The 12,454-nt window shown below is 44.4% G+C and overlaps 1 protein-coding gene across 1 annotated transcript in view; it reads right to left on the bottom strand.

Annotated features, from left to right (window-relative positions):
• LOC123768081 (exosome complex exonuclease RRP44-like protein Dis3) overlaps window positions 1-12,454 on the bottom strand; it is a 119,109-nt gene that overhangs the window by 64,441 nt on the left and 42,214 nt on the right. Inside the window, 2 exon segments of the mRNA XM_069307083.1 lie at window positions 2,171-2,317; window positions 8,030-8,167. Coding sequence (XP_069163184.1) covers window positions 2,171-2,317; window positions 8,030-8,167 — 285 coding nt within the window.

Below are 12,454 nucleotides of genomic sequence, written 5' to 3'. Positions count from 1 at the left end.
AAGCACTGAACCACAACCAGGTCCTAGTGGTATTCAGGCAAAACGTAGGAGAGTACCCCAGAGAAAACATCACTGCCTGATGTGATAATGGAAGGGGATTCCCCTTCTAAACAATAACAACTCTCCTCCTCCCCCATCACCATCTTCCATATTCCATCAAGAGCCCTCCATGAAGGTAAGAGAAACTTTGGTACTGTATTGTAGTTAGAAAAAACATTGTATTCAGTATAAAATGTATTTGTATGTTAATATTTTGGAGGGTGGGGAACGGATTAATTCAATTCCCTTTATTTCTTATGGGAAAAATTGCTTCAACTTATGATATTTCGACTTACGATCCGTCTCTGGGGACGAATTAGCATCGTAAGTCGAGGCCCCATTGTATATCTATATAATTGGAGGCATAGGTGGGCAAGGGTGGCGCTCAGAGCTACAACTGGATACGCTCACTGTATTGTCCTAATAGGTGTTGTATCACTTGCATCCGACCTTTGTGTTAGGTTCTTATTGTTAGGTCCTTCAATATCATGACCCTTATGTTCTTCAAGCAATAAGGTCTGAATTTCACCGACAGAGAGCGATCTTTCAACACTGCGTTGGACAGTAGTTTGGGAGCCAGAGGCACGTACACCACCCATGGTTGCTCACTCGGTACTAACCCAGCCAGCAGCCCTAGGACATTCTGTGAATTTTTTCCAAGATGGCTGCCTCTCACTGAAGGTCCCAAGAGGCCATTTTGTACCCAACCTATCGTGAGCGCATTTTGACCGTGTACAAAAAAATAAAAAATACCTGTGTAGGTTGGCACAGTAATGAGCGAACAGCATTTGTCATTTGGCGCAGTGCAGTGGTTAAAGATATAACCACTGAAGCACTAACTCGAGACAGAAGAACTTCCAATAGCAACAGGTGAACCCATTGTGCAATAAACACCATCAATTCATTCGGATATAACCAATACAGTCACTGAGAGCGGTGTCGACAAAATCCATGCAGACTTTGTTATGCAAGCCCCTTCAGAATCTCTGCCAGTAGACTTTAAGATTATGGGTCTTGAAGGAAAAAAATCAAACTAATCCTCATCTGCTACGTAATATTGCACAGATGCACACAGAAGCAAACTTGGCATCTGACAGCTTCACATACTTTACAGTTGGATCAGTAGATCAGCTGGGACAAGAAACTGGAGCTAAGTTAAGGCAGGAAACTCTGTAAATAGTTAATAAATAGAGACTCTCAAACAGATGTTCAACTTTACAAACAGAGATGCTAGCCATTCAAAAGGCTTTGGAACATGCTCTTCACCAACAACATGTCAACATACATACAAATTAGAGAACTGCCACAAAAAACTTGCAACAAGAACACATACGTGACAACATTCATCTGATCACAAATGTCATATCATTAATGCAAACACTCAAACGTCCAAGCCGTCAGGTACTTATCAACTGGGTGCCAAGTCACGTGGAAATAATAGGAAATGACATGGCAGACAAAGCTGCAAGACTGGCAACTAAGAGAAGAAATGTAGATATTTACATACCACAGAGTATATCACAGATTAAGAAAGTAATTAGAAATAAGGCAATACAAAAGATGTAATGACCACAACACAGCAGTTGCAATATCAGGATCTGTGGGTAGGTACAAGAATTCAACCAACTACGAACCACTTATTTTGATGAAATGGAGCAATAGAACTACAGATGTACACTTACATCGCATCAGACTTGGATACCCATGTGCATGGGAAATAAGTTTACAGGTTCCAGAAGATAAGAGGAAATGTCAGTACTGTGGAGAAATTCACAACAGACCATTGGAACATTATCTAACACAGTGCAGCATTACAAACCCATTAAGATTTAAACTTTGATTCAACAGAGCAGTTGTTGGTGTTAACCACATGGGGCAAAATCTTACTAAAACAACCATACGAGTCATAAATACTCATACTTCACCTAAATAAAACAGAAACAAGCAACACTTAGTGGCCAGCTAGAGGCTTAGGGCCTGCGCAGGATTATCCATGAAAAAAAATAGTTATTACAAGAACAGGTTTTCTAAAGGTGAAAATTTTACTTCTCTTTTTAGCTCAATTCAGCTAAATATCAATATAAAATAAAATAAAATAAAATAATTAACACATTAAACAAAAGCAACTAACCTTTTCTGTGACTACCCATGGCATCTTTGGAAGGCAGTTCAGGACTGACTCAGAAAACTTGGTATAAGGACAATCGTGTTCTAAAAGAATCACTTCATTTTCGGCATCTTTGTCTCCAACCGTCCCAATCACACGAACAAAGTGACCCTAAAAAAGCCAGCGTTAAATGTAATGAAATGCCCTTTTTTGGGTAAGCCCCAGAGGCTTCCTGGAGCTATCAGGATGATGTTTCATATTAGTCTGGGGTATCAGTCAATTGGAGTTCAGCTTACCAGGCACCCCAAGCCAGAACCTTGCCCCCTCAGAGAGGCAAATACGAAAAACCCCAAGTGGTTTGGGGCCATTCCATGTCTGCTATTGACCGGGGTTGGCACCCGCAGAAAGGTAGGCATAACAAAACAAATCCACTTGGTAAGAAAATGTGACCGCAAACCGAATTGGGAGGCAAAACTCACCCTACAACTTCAGGAAACAAGCAAACAAGGAAACGCCACACATTACCGCTGACCCCTCAACGCTGACTACCCAAACCATCCAGTTTTGAGGCTGAGCATCAAAAAATGAAACGGAACTGCCAACTGGAGAGAGGGTTGCCGGGAGCCTCCAGGGCTCACAACGAAAATGGTGTTTCATTACATTCAACGCTGGTTTTCTGTGGGAAGCCCCCTACAGCTTCCTGGACCTACATCACCAAAGAGAAGAAAATAAGTACTAACCCGGTAGGCAGATGGTACTCGCTCTTCAACTGGCTGCAACCTGCGACAAAAAGCCACACATGGACGACTAGGATCAGGAACGTAGATGAGATAAGGTGCGGCCAGGATCCTTTTCCACCTCCAAAATCCTCACGCCCAGATGTCAGCCCAGGACATATTGCCGAAGACGGCAGTCAAAGCAGCAAACTCACGAACGTTGTGGGCAAGAGGATAGACTAGGATAGGCTGGCTAGATTTTAATGACCCTGCGGAGGACCTGGAAGACCCGAGCCCTGGAACAGGGAACTTGTGATACCGAATCAACCCAAAGCGAATCCTCAGCAGCAGAAGCCAAGGTGTGCAAGTAACAATGAAGAGCCGCAACCGGACACAACACATGATGCACCCCTGGCCTGACCAACCAAGCATCAATAACCCAAGGACCCCTTCAGAAAGCAGCTTGTCTCATTCTTAGACAGAAAAAAAGGAGACGGCTGCAACCAAACAAACCTACCACCAGGACCAAAAGAGCAGAAAGTCCTGCATCAGAGGAGGGCAGGAAGCTCACTAACCCGACCCTCAGAGGCCAATGCCAACAGAAAGAGAGCCTTGGAAAAAAAATCTTGAACCATAGAAGCCACCACAGAGGTGAAGATAGACAAGTGAGCGCCCTCTCTGAGGACGATTCAGGTGCCGTATGAGTAGCCCGGAGGTAAAACTAAGCACGATAAAGCTTACGAAACAGGGCCGAAGTGACATTCACCCCGAACGCAAGCAGGAGTGGCTCTGCCAGCGTCGCATTTGTATTTGGAATTAAATGACAAGTCCTGAAAAAGTCAAGAAAGGAAGAAAGAAAGGAAAAGACAACACGATCAGAAACAGAAGACAATCTATGAAGAGAGAAAATGGCAGAAAGAACGCCAGAAAACTACATACTGTCACCGAGACAAACCTTGCAGGTGGGACAATATCAACTAAGCCACCTGATGACCATACAAATGGTGATAGACCCACATCAGAAAGACCAGATGCAAAGAGTGTAAGAGAAGACCAAACCAGCCAGGTACCTGACCAGACCGATCTGCTGAGAGAGGCGGACCCTCAGAAAACATTGCGGGTTAGTACATCGAGTGACCAGCACCTAAAACCTACTCTCACCTCGTAATGGTAAGTAGGTAAAGGACTACTCTACCCAACTGAAGGGGTCGGTGTCAACCGTCCATTCCGTGGACAGAGTAATGAACCTGGACAGGCTGCCTGCCAGGACGTTGGACACTCCCCAGATATGAACTGCCTGGAGAGCCATACTCCGAGAATCCAGCAGACGAGTCAGAACCCCTGAGAGAACCGAAGAGATGTTCGGTGGTTCAGGCAATGAACTACTGGAGAACAGTTCAAATAGTCGGATCGTCGACCCCAAAGTGACAAGAACCCTCTGAAGCGACAGCCAAACTGCCACGAACTCCTGCAACATGCTGTGAGCACGACAAAAGGATAAACCCCATCTCCCTTGACTGGCCTGGTGAACACTGGTCACAAAACCCCAACCGAGAGACAAGGCATCCGTGAACACATTGAGCAAGGGCTCGGGTAGGCGCCAAGGCACTGAACCATGAAAAACCAAAAGAGGAAGCTGACGACACAGCAACAGATGCTAGGCCCCTGGAGGCCAAACCACGAGAGAGGCATACGGGAGGACCCCAAAGGAACCAGAACAAGTGTCAATGCCAGACCCAACCCAGCGGGTAAATCCACATGGTGAAATTCAGACTCCCGCACAACTGCTTGAGATACCACCAAGTGACCCTGGACCCCCCAGAAACAGCTGAAGGCAGGACTGCAGCAACGACTCCAGAGAGAGACAAGGAAAGGTCTGAGAGTTCCACACAAGACCCCAGCCAGGTCCGAACCTGGGACGGAACCAGATGGGACTACCTCCAGCTCACCAGGAACTCGAACCTGGCAAGCAGTTAAAGAACCACACACCTGGCGAGCAGACCCACTGGCCTCTAATGTTGATAGTTCTTTCTCAGAGTACCTGTTGCACCTCTGCACTTCAACAGGGGTATTCTGCACATCTTGCCATGCCTTCTGGTCTCTTTGTGATGTTATTTCTGTGTGCAGGTTTGGGACCAGCCCCTCTACCAACCCCTTTCCACGTGTAAATTATTATATATCTCTCCAGCCTGTGCTCAAAAGAATTCAGATTTAGGCTCTTTAGTTGGTTCCAATAGTTTAGATGCTTTACTGAGTGGATTCTAGCAGTAAAATCTCTCTACATGCTCTCCAGGTCAGCAATTTCTCCAGCTTTGAAAGGGGCTGTCATTGTGCAGCACAATAACAGCCCCACTCTAGAGAGCACTAGCGTCTTGAAAAGTATCATCATCGGTATAGCGTCTCTAGTGTGAAAGGTTCTTGTTATCCAACCTGTCATTTTTCTTGCAGTTGTGACGGCTACTTTATTGTGTTCTTTAAAGGTAACGTCTTCCAACATGAGTACACCCAAATCCTTTACATTGCCTTTTCGTTCTATGTTATGATTTGACTGTGTTTTGTACATGGTTTCCATTTTGATATTTTCCTTTTCCTGTAACGCATGAGCTAGAACATATCTTCATTAAACATCATATTATTTTTGGTGTGTAACGAAGATAATAAGGAATATAATGGGCATAACTGGCCGATCCCTCACAGTGTTCAAGAGAGAACTTAATAAACACCTCCAAAGGATACCTGATCAGCCAGACTGTGACTCGTACGTCAGGCTACAAGCAGCTGCGTCCAACAGCCTGGTTAACCAGTCCAGCAACCAGGAGGCCTGATCGAGGACTGGACCGCGGGGTCGCGAAGCCCCGAAAACACCTCAAGGTAAGGTGCACCTCCTTCAGAGTAGATACGAGAGGCAGAAAACCTCCGGAAAGAGGGAGCTGAGGAACCCAAGGGAACCCGGAACAGAACCTGGGGAGTAGCCGACCCCAATTCATACTCATACAGGGAAGGGGGTAAGAAAACTGTTCCCCCCTGCAACAAGCCCCTGCAAAGAAGGTACCAACACCCAAGCGGTGTCAAAGGGGGCCCAAACCCCCCAGGAAAACTCCTCCCCAACCCCGGAATCCTCCAAACCAGGACCCAGGGCAGAGCAGTCCTTTCCCTTTCTCTACCCCTGAAGAAAAGGCAGAGTCCAGGGGAAAGGCAGAAAAGAAGGGAGGCCTGCAGGTGGGACCCAGAAGCCTCGGCAGGAGGAACCAGCTCAAATGCTTCCATCCTTAACCCCAATGGAGCAGCCCGAGTCTCATTACCAACTAAACCCTGCCCCGACACTGAAACCCTCACACGTTTGGGAGTCGGAAGCAGGGGAGGGGTAACAGGATGAACAAGATGACAAGTGTGGACTGAACCAAAGTCGAAGCAACTAACACCCCTCCAGGTCCAAATTCCTATTACCAAAACAGGGCATCCGGGTAGACAACTAACATAGCATGTTGCAACAACCTAAAATGAGCATGCAATGCGGACGCTGCCTGAACCCGAATATCGATGTCACCAGAATGAGTAAATTGGAGAACAAGCAGTGAGCACGACTCAAGACTCGGGGTCAAAGGTGTCGTTGACCCAACAGGCAGCATGACAGAGGTAAAAAACTGTCACCCTGAGACAAGGGCACACAGCAACCTTCAAACTCGCGTGAGGCGAGGTGGAACTCAGAAGACACATTCATAGGTTTAATGAGCCCCAATGGGAATTTCCAGGGCCCACAGGCCGATTGCTACGGGAAGCCCAGGCAAGGTAGAAAACGGGTGCAAAACAGCTGGGCCGAAACTAACAAGGGAATCTGCTAAAGCTGAACCCCCTGCAAGGTGTCCAATCATGGGGGCCTAGAGGAAGGCCACCCAAACAACAGAAGGGGGACCAATAGCCAAACCAGGCAGACCCCCTTTAGGCAAGAAAACAAAAATAAAAGAAAAACCTTGCAAAGGGACAATGTCTCCAGAAGGAACAGAAACCAGCCGCCTCATAGTTAGGCGAGCTGTGCAGTACCTTGTGCCCCTACCAATAAATGATACCACTTCCTACCCAAGGCCAAACAGAAGTCACAAAAATCCTTACAGAAGAGGTTCCTGAAAGTTCTATGGAAGGTAACCCTGGAACCCAAGAGTAGTACTTACAGGGTGCCCAGGGAAGAGAACCCTGAGCGCATGCAGTCTCAGTATTATTCAATGTACACCTGACCACCATGCCTCAGACATAGCAGAAACACACCACTACAGCACACAACTCCACTGAAATCTGAGGCCAGAGTCAATGTCCACCCCAGACCACATCAGCCAATGAACTGGATGGCTTGGGTTGCCAGCACAGGGCATCCGGCGCTCCCCCCTCCCACTTATACCAAGGGAAAGGGTGGGGGAGGGAAGCTGCGTGGACAATCAGCGTGGCGGTGAGGTGTGATGTTTGCTTGTTTCCTCAAGTTGTAGAGCGAGTTCTGTCTCCTGGTCAGGCTTTCGGTCGCATTTTCTTAGCAAGTGGAGTTTGTTTTATCATGCCTACCTTTCTTGGTGCCTGCATCGACCTAACCCTAGTCGATGGCAGACAGAGAATGCCCTCAACCACATTGGGGTTTCTATAGGCCATTGCTCCCTTTACCTCTCTGAGGGGTCCAGGTTCATGATCCCCGGTAAGCTGAACTCCAACTGACTGATGCCCCAGACTATTATAACACACATCAGCCTCATAGCTCCAGGAAACTGTAGGGGTTCCCCCACAGAAAAAAATATTTTTTTATCATCATTTTGGCATTTCTTATTACAGAATTAGTTAATATAGACATTACTGTACAATACAGGACTTATATTTTTTTTGCTACTTTTCACAATCAATTTACCAGCATATAAATTTGGTTACTTGATGAAGTAACGTGAGAGCTTGACTAGATAATGTCCATGTATGTATAATGCATTACTTTCACTTTTTTTGTAATATATTTAGACTTGTTAATATTCTTGTTCAATAATATCCTTAAGAGAATAAAAATCCAAAGTTAGACGATTACAATTATTTTAGAATAATTTATCAGGATTTTCCTCCATTCTATTAGTTGTACTACAAGACATCAAATTTAAAACTGTTTTAAGCTAAATTACATTAACTCCAAATAATGTCTTACCTTAGGGTTTCTCGAATCTCTCGGCCAAGAATCAATGGCAACAATTATTCTTTTATCATACAGCAAATCAGGCTGTCTTGTCTCAATACGTATGAATGGAATCTTCTTATCAGCTGGGATGAACAAGTGCCGCATTGACTGCAAGAATGAAATTGTCAACACACAACACTAATAATTTTTACTGCTCTATACAATATAATACAGCTAAGTGAGGTCAAACATTTCAAGTTAATAGCTTGGGACCACATCTTTTAATGGCGAGACCTTTTAATATACTAGTTGTATGACTCAAGCAAATGTTATCAGTATAAAATCAATGAAGTGCTTCATTATTTATTTATACCGTACAGAATTTTGTTAAGAGAGACGTCTTTCAAACAGAATTTAAGTCGCCCTATATTTCTGCCACAGACACCACATAATAAACATCACTCATATTTCAATTTATTACCACCATCAAAGAAGACATGTACAAAGAGGCAGTCCAATGCCCACACGAGTTATGAAAATGGTGTTAAAATAAGAGTAAATGTGCTGAAGTGCCTCTGTCAGATGGGACCTTGGTGGCTCCGTGGCTCCCTGTTGCTGGCTGCTTTGGATACTGCCATGGCTATTGAGTCACACCAGGACCTTGCTAAAGGGTCAAGATGTGACCCTTTAGCACATACAACTAGGTGAGCACGCGCTCACCTAGTTGTGCTTGCGGGGGTTGAGCTCTGGCTCTTTGGTCCCGCCTCTCAACCGTCAATCAACAGGTGTACAGGTTCCTGAGCCTATTGGGCTCTATCATATCTACACTTGAAACTGTGTATGGAGTCAGCCTCCAACACATTACTTCCTAATGTATTCCAATTGTCAACCACTCTGACACTAAAAAAGTTCTTTCTAATATCTCTGGCTCATTTGGGCACTCAGTTTCCACCTGTGTCCCCTAGTGCGTGTGCCCCTTGTGTTAAATAACCTGTCTTTATCAACCCTGTTGATTCCCTTGAGAATCTTGAATGTGGTGATCATGTCCCATCTAACTCTTCTGTCTTCCAACGAAGTGAGGTTTAATTCCCGTAGTCTCTCCTCGTAGCTCATACCTCTCAGCTCGGGTACTAGTCTGGTGGCAAACCTTTGAACCTTTTCCAGTTTAGTCTTATGCTTGACTAGATATGGACTCCATGCTGGAGCTGCATACTCCAGGATTGGTCTGACATATGTGGTATATAATGTTCTGAAAGATTCCTTACACAAGTTTCTAAAGGCCGTTCTTATGTTAGCCAACCTGGCATATGCTGCTGATTTTATCCTCTTGATATGAGCTTCAGGGGGACAGGTCTGGCGTGATATCAATCCCCAGGTCTTTCTCTCTCTCTGACTCTTGAAGTACTGTATCTCATCTCCCAAATGATACCTTGTATCTGGTCTCCTGCTTCCTACCCCTATCTTCATTACATTACATTTGCTTGGGTTAAACTCTAACAGCCATTTGTTCGACCATTCCTGCAGCTTGTCCAGGTCTTCTTGAAGCCTCAAGCTGTCCTCTGTCTTAATCCTTCTCATAATTTTGGCGTCGCCAGCAAACATTGAGAGGAATGAGTCTATACCCTCTGGGAGATCATTTACATATATCAGAAACAGGATAGGTCCAAGCACAGAGCCCTGTGGGACTCCACTGGTGACTTCACGCCATTCTGAGGTCTCACCCCTCACTGTAACTCTTTGCTTCCTATTGCTTAGGTACTTCCTTATTCACTGGAGCGCCCTACCAGTTACTCCTGCCTGTTTCTCCAGCTTATGCATCAACCTTTTATGGGGTAGTGTCAAAGGCTTTCCGACAGTCCAAAAAAATGCAGTCCGCCCATCCTTCTCTTTCTTGCTTAATCTTTGTCACCTGATCGTAGAATTCTATCAAGCCTGTAAGGCAAGATTTACCCTCCCTGAACACATGTTGATGGGTTGTCACGAAGTCTCTTCTCTCCAGATGTGTTACTAGGTTTTTTCTCACAATCTTCTCCATCACCTTGCATGGTATACAAGTTAAGGACACTGGCCTGTAGTTCAGTGCCTCTTGTCTGTCACCCTGTCAATATATACCCTTTTTGTATATTGGTACTACATTAGCAGTCTTCCATATTTCTGGTAGGTCTCCCGTTTCCAGTGACCTACTATACATTATGGAGAGTGGCAAGCAAAGTGCTCCTGCACACTCTTTCAATACTCCATCCGGTGAGTATATATGGCGAGATTCCATATATTCAGCTTTCAGATTCAGCTTTTCTCACATCCAGCTCCAATAGGTGCTTCTTGACCTCATCTCTTGTAATTTCGAACCTTTTCAAGGTCACCTGGTTTGCTGCTACCTCTCCTAGTGCCGTGACTTCTCCCTGTTCTATTGTAAAGACCTCCTGGAACCTTTTGTTGAGTTCTTCACACACCTCTTTGTCATTCTGTGTACCTGTCCTCGCCCACCCTAAGTTTCATCACCTGTTCCTTCACTGTTGTCTTCCTCCTGATGTGACTGTGTAGTAGCTTTGGTTCGGTCTTGGCTTTATTAGCTATATCATTTTCATACCTTTTCTCAGCTGCTCTTCTCACACCCGGGGGGGATGGGGGGGAGGGGGGGGGTGTGTGTGTGTGTATAATTTTATGTTGTTGTAATGCATGAAGGGTAAGCTATTAAATTTATTATCATTGTTTAGTGTGTACCATTCCCATGTGTTTTCATATGCATATATTGGTGTTGTGTGGCGAGTCAGTAATCGGTATTGCCGACTGATTGTATAGTGATGTCATTAGCATGTGGGGTATGCTGATGACATCCGTATGTTGTGTGTTTGGGCAGTGTTGATGTTTGTGTACGTTATATTACTGCCCTAGGAGCTGTGTTGATAATTTAAGGAGGTCCCTTTAATTAATCAGGGGAATTCACAGTACTTAATGAGAGCAAGCAATTGTTTGGTTAATCTGCCTAATTATGAGAATTAGTGCCAGCTGTCAGGGTAGCAACGATGTCTTGAGTTAACGTAAAATTGTTTTGCTAAAGTAGTGATTCCACACAGTAGTTCCTTGCAACTGTTGCAAGATTAGGGGGCAGTAATGTAGGTATACTTTGTTGTTGCCAAACCGAGTGTCATTACTGTGGTGGTACAGTAATTAACGTGTTGCAGAGGGCTGTGACAGTTCTTTTGTTATGCCTGTGAGAGTGTGACCTATGTAACCTGGGGTTACTTTGTGTTTCTTTAAGTTGTGTTCATGACTTAAGGATTCAGTGAGAGTTAATTAAGAGGTAATTGACATTATAAGGGGTTGCACATTACTTAATGAAGGGGAGCTGTTAAGGGAAACAGTGCTGAGCTTGAGATACGTTTCAGGTGCAATTAATTGTCCATGTGACAACTAATTGACCATGCTAGCTAATTGTGTAATTAGCATTCTCATCATGAATTTACATAGTGGGGAGGAACTGTGAAGGTCCGACAGTATTTGTGTTAACGTAATTTGCTCGAGACTAATTACCTGTCTGTGGTACAGCAATTAGTGGCTCATGATAATTAGTGGAGTAATTAACGTCAAAGGTCTTGATGACTCGGTAAAGCGAGGTCATGGAGCTAGTGTAACTCGTTGAATTAATCATATCCTGTCTGGTGACAGTGGATTAAGATGCACTTATGTTAATTAGGGTAATTAACACCTCGTCCGTGAATTCACAGTGTTTGATGAAACCTGCTTAGGCAATGTAGAGTGAGACGTATTTATGTATAATTACTTATCAGTCCTGGTGACAGTTAATTAATTGCTCGGGGTTAATTAGGGTAATTAATGCTCATTAAAGTAAAGTTTGACAGACTGTTGAGAAGCTACCAAGATAGTGGTAGGCTTAGTTAACGTAACTCGATCTGGATTTAATTAATTGTCCGTTTGACATTAATTAGGAATTACTCACTGAATGCTTGATGGAGTCAAGTGTGATGTAATTTAAGAGGCTTTGACTTATTGTTAACAAGTTGGCTTGTTGTGAGAGACAAGTGTTGGTGATTAACGTAGAGTACCATCATGTTGTTGTCTGAGGGAGACAAGTGTTGGTGATTAACGTAGAGTACCATCATGTTGTTGTCTGAGGGAGACAAGTGTTGGTGATTAACGTAGAGTACCATCATGTTGTTGTCTGAGGGAGACAAGTGTTGGTGATTAACGTAGAGTACCATCATGTTGTTGTCTGAGGGAGACAAGTGTTGGTGATTAACGTAGAGTACCATCATTTTGTTGTCTGAGGGAGACAAGTGTTTGTGATTAACGTAGAGTACCATCATGTTGTTGTCTGAGGGAGACAAGTGTTGGTGATTAACGAAGAGTACCATCATGTTGTTGTCTGAGGGAGACAAGTGTTGGTGATTAACGTAGAGTACCATCATTTTGTTGTCTGAGGGAGACAAGTGT

Source organism: Procambarus clarkii, chromosome 59 (genome assembly GCF_040958095.1).
Source record: "Procambarus clarkii isolate CNS0578487 chromosome 59, FALCON_Pclarkii_2.0, whole genome shotgun sequence".
In the NCBI taxonomy this organism is placed as follows: domain Eukaryota; kingdom Metazoa; phylum Arthropoda; class Malacostraca; order Decapoda; family Cambaridae; genus Procambarus; species Procambarus clarkii.
This window is presented reverse-complemented; position numbering and strand designations above follow the sequence as displayed.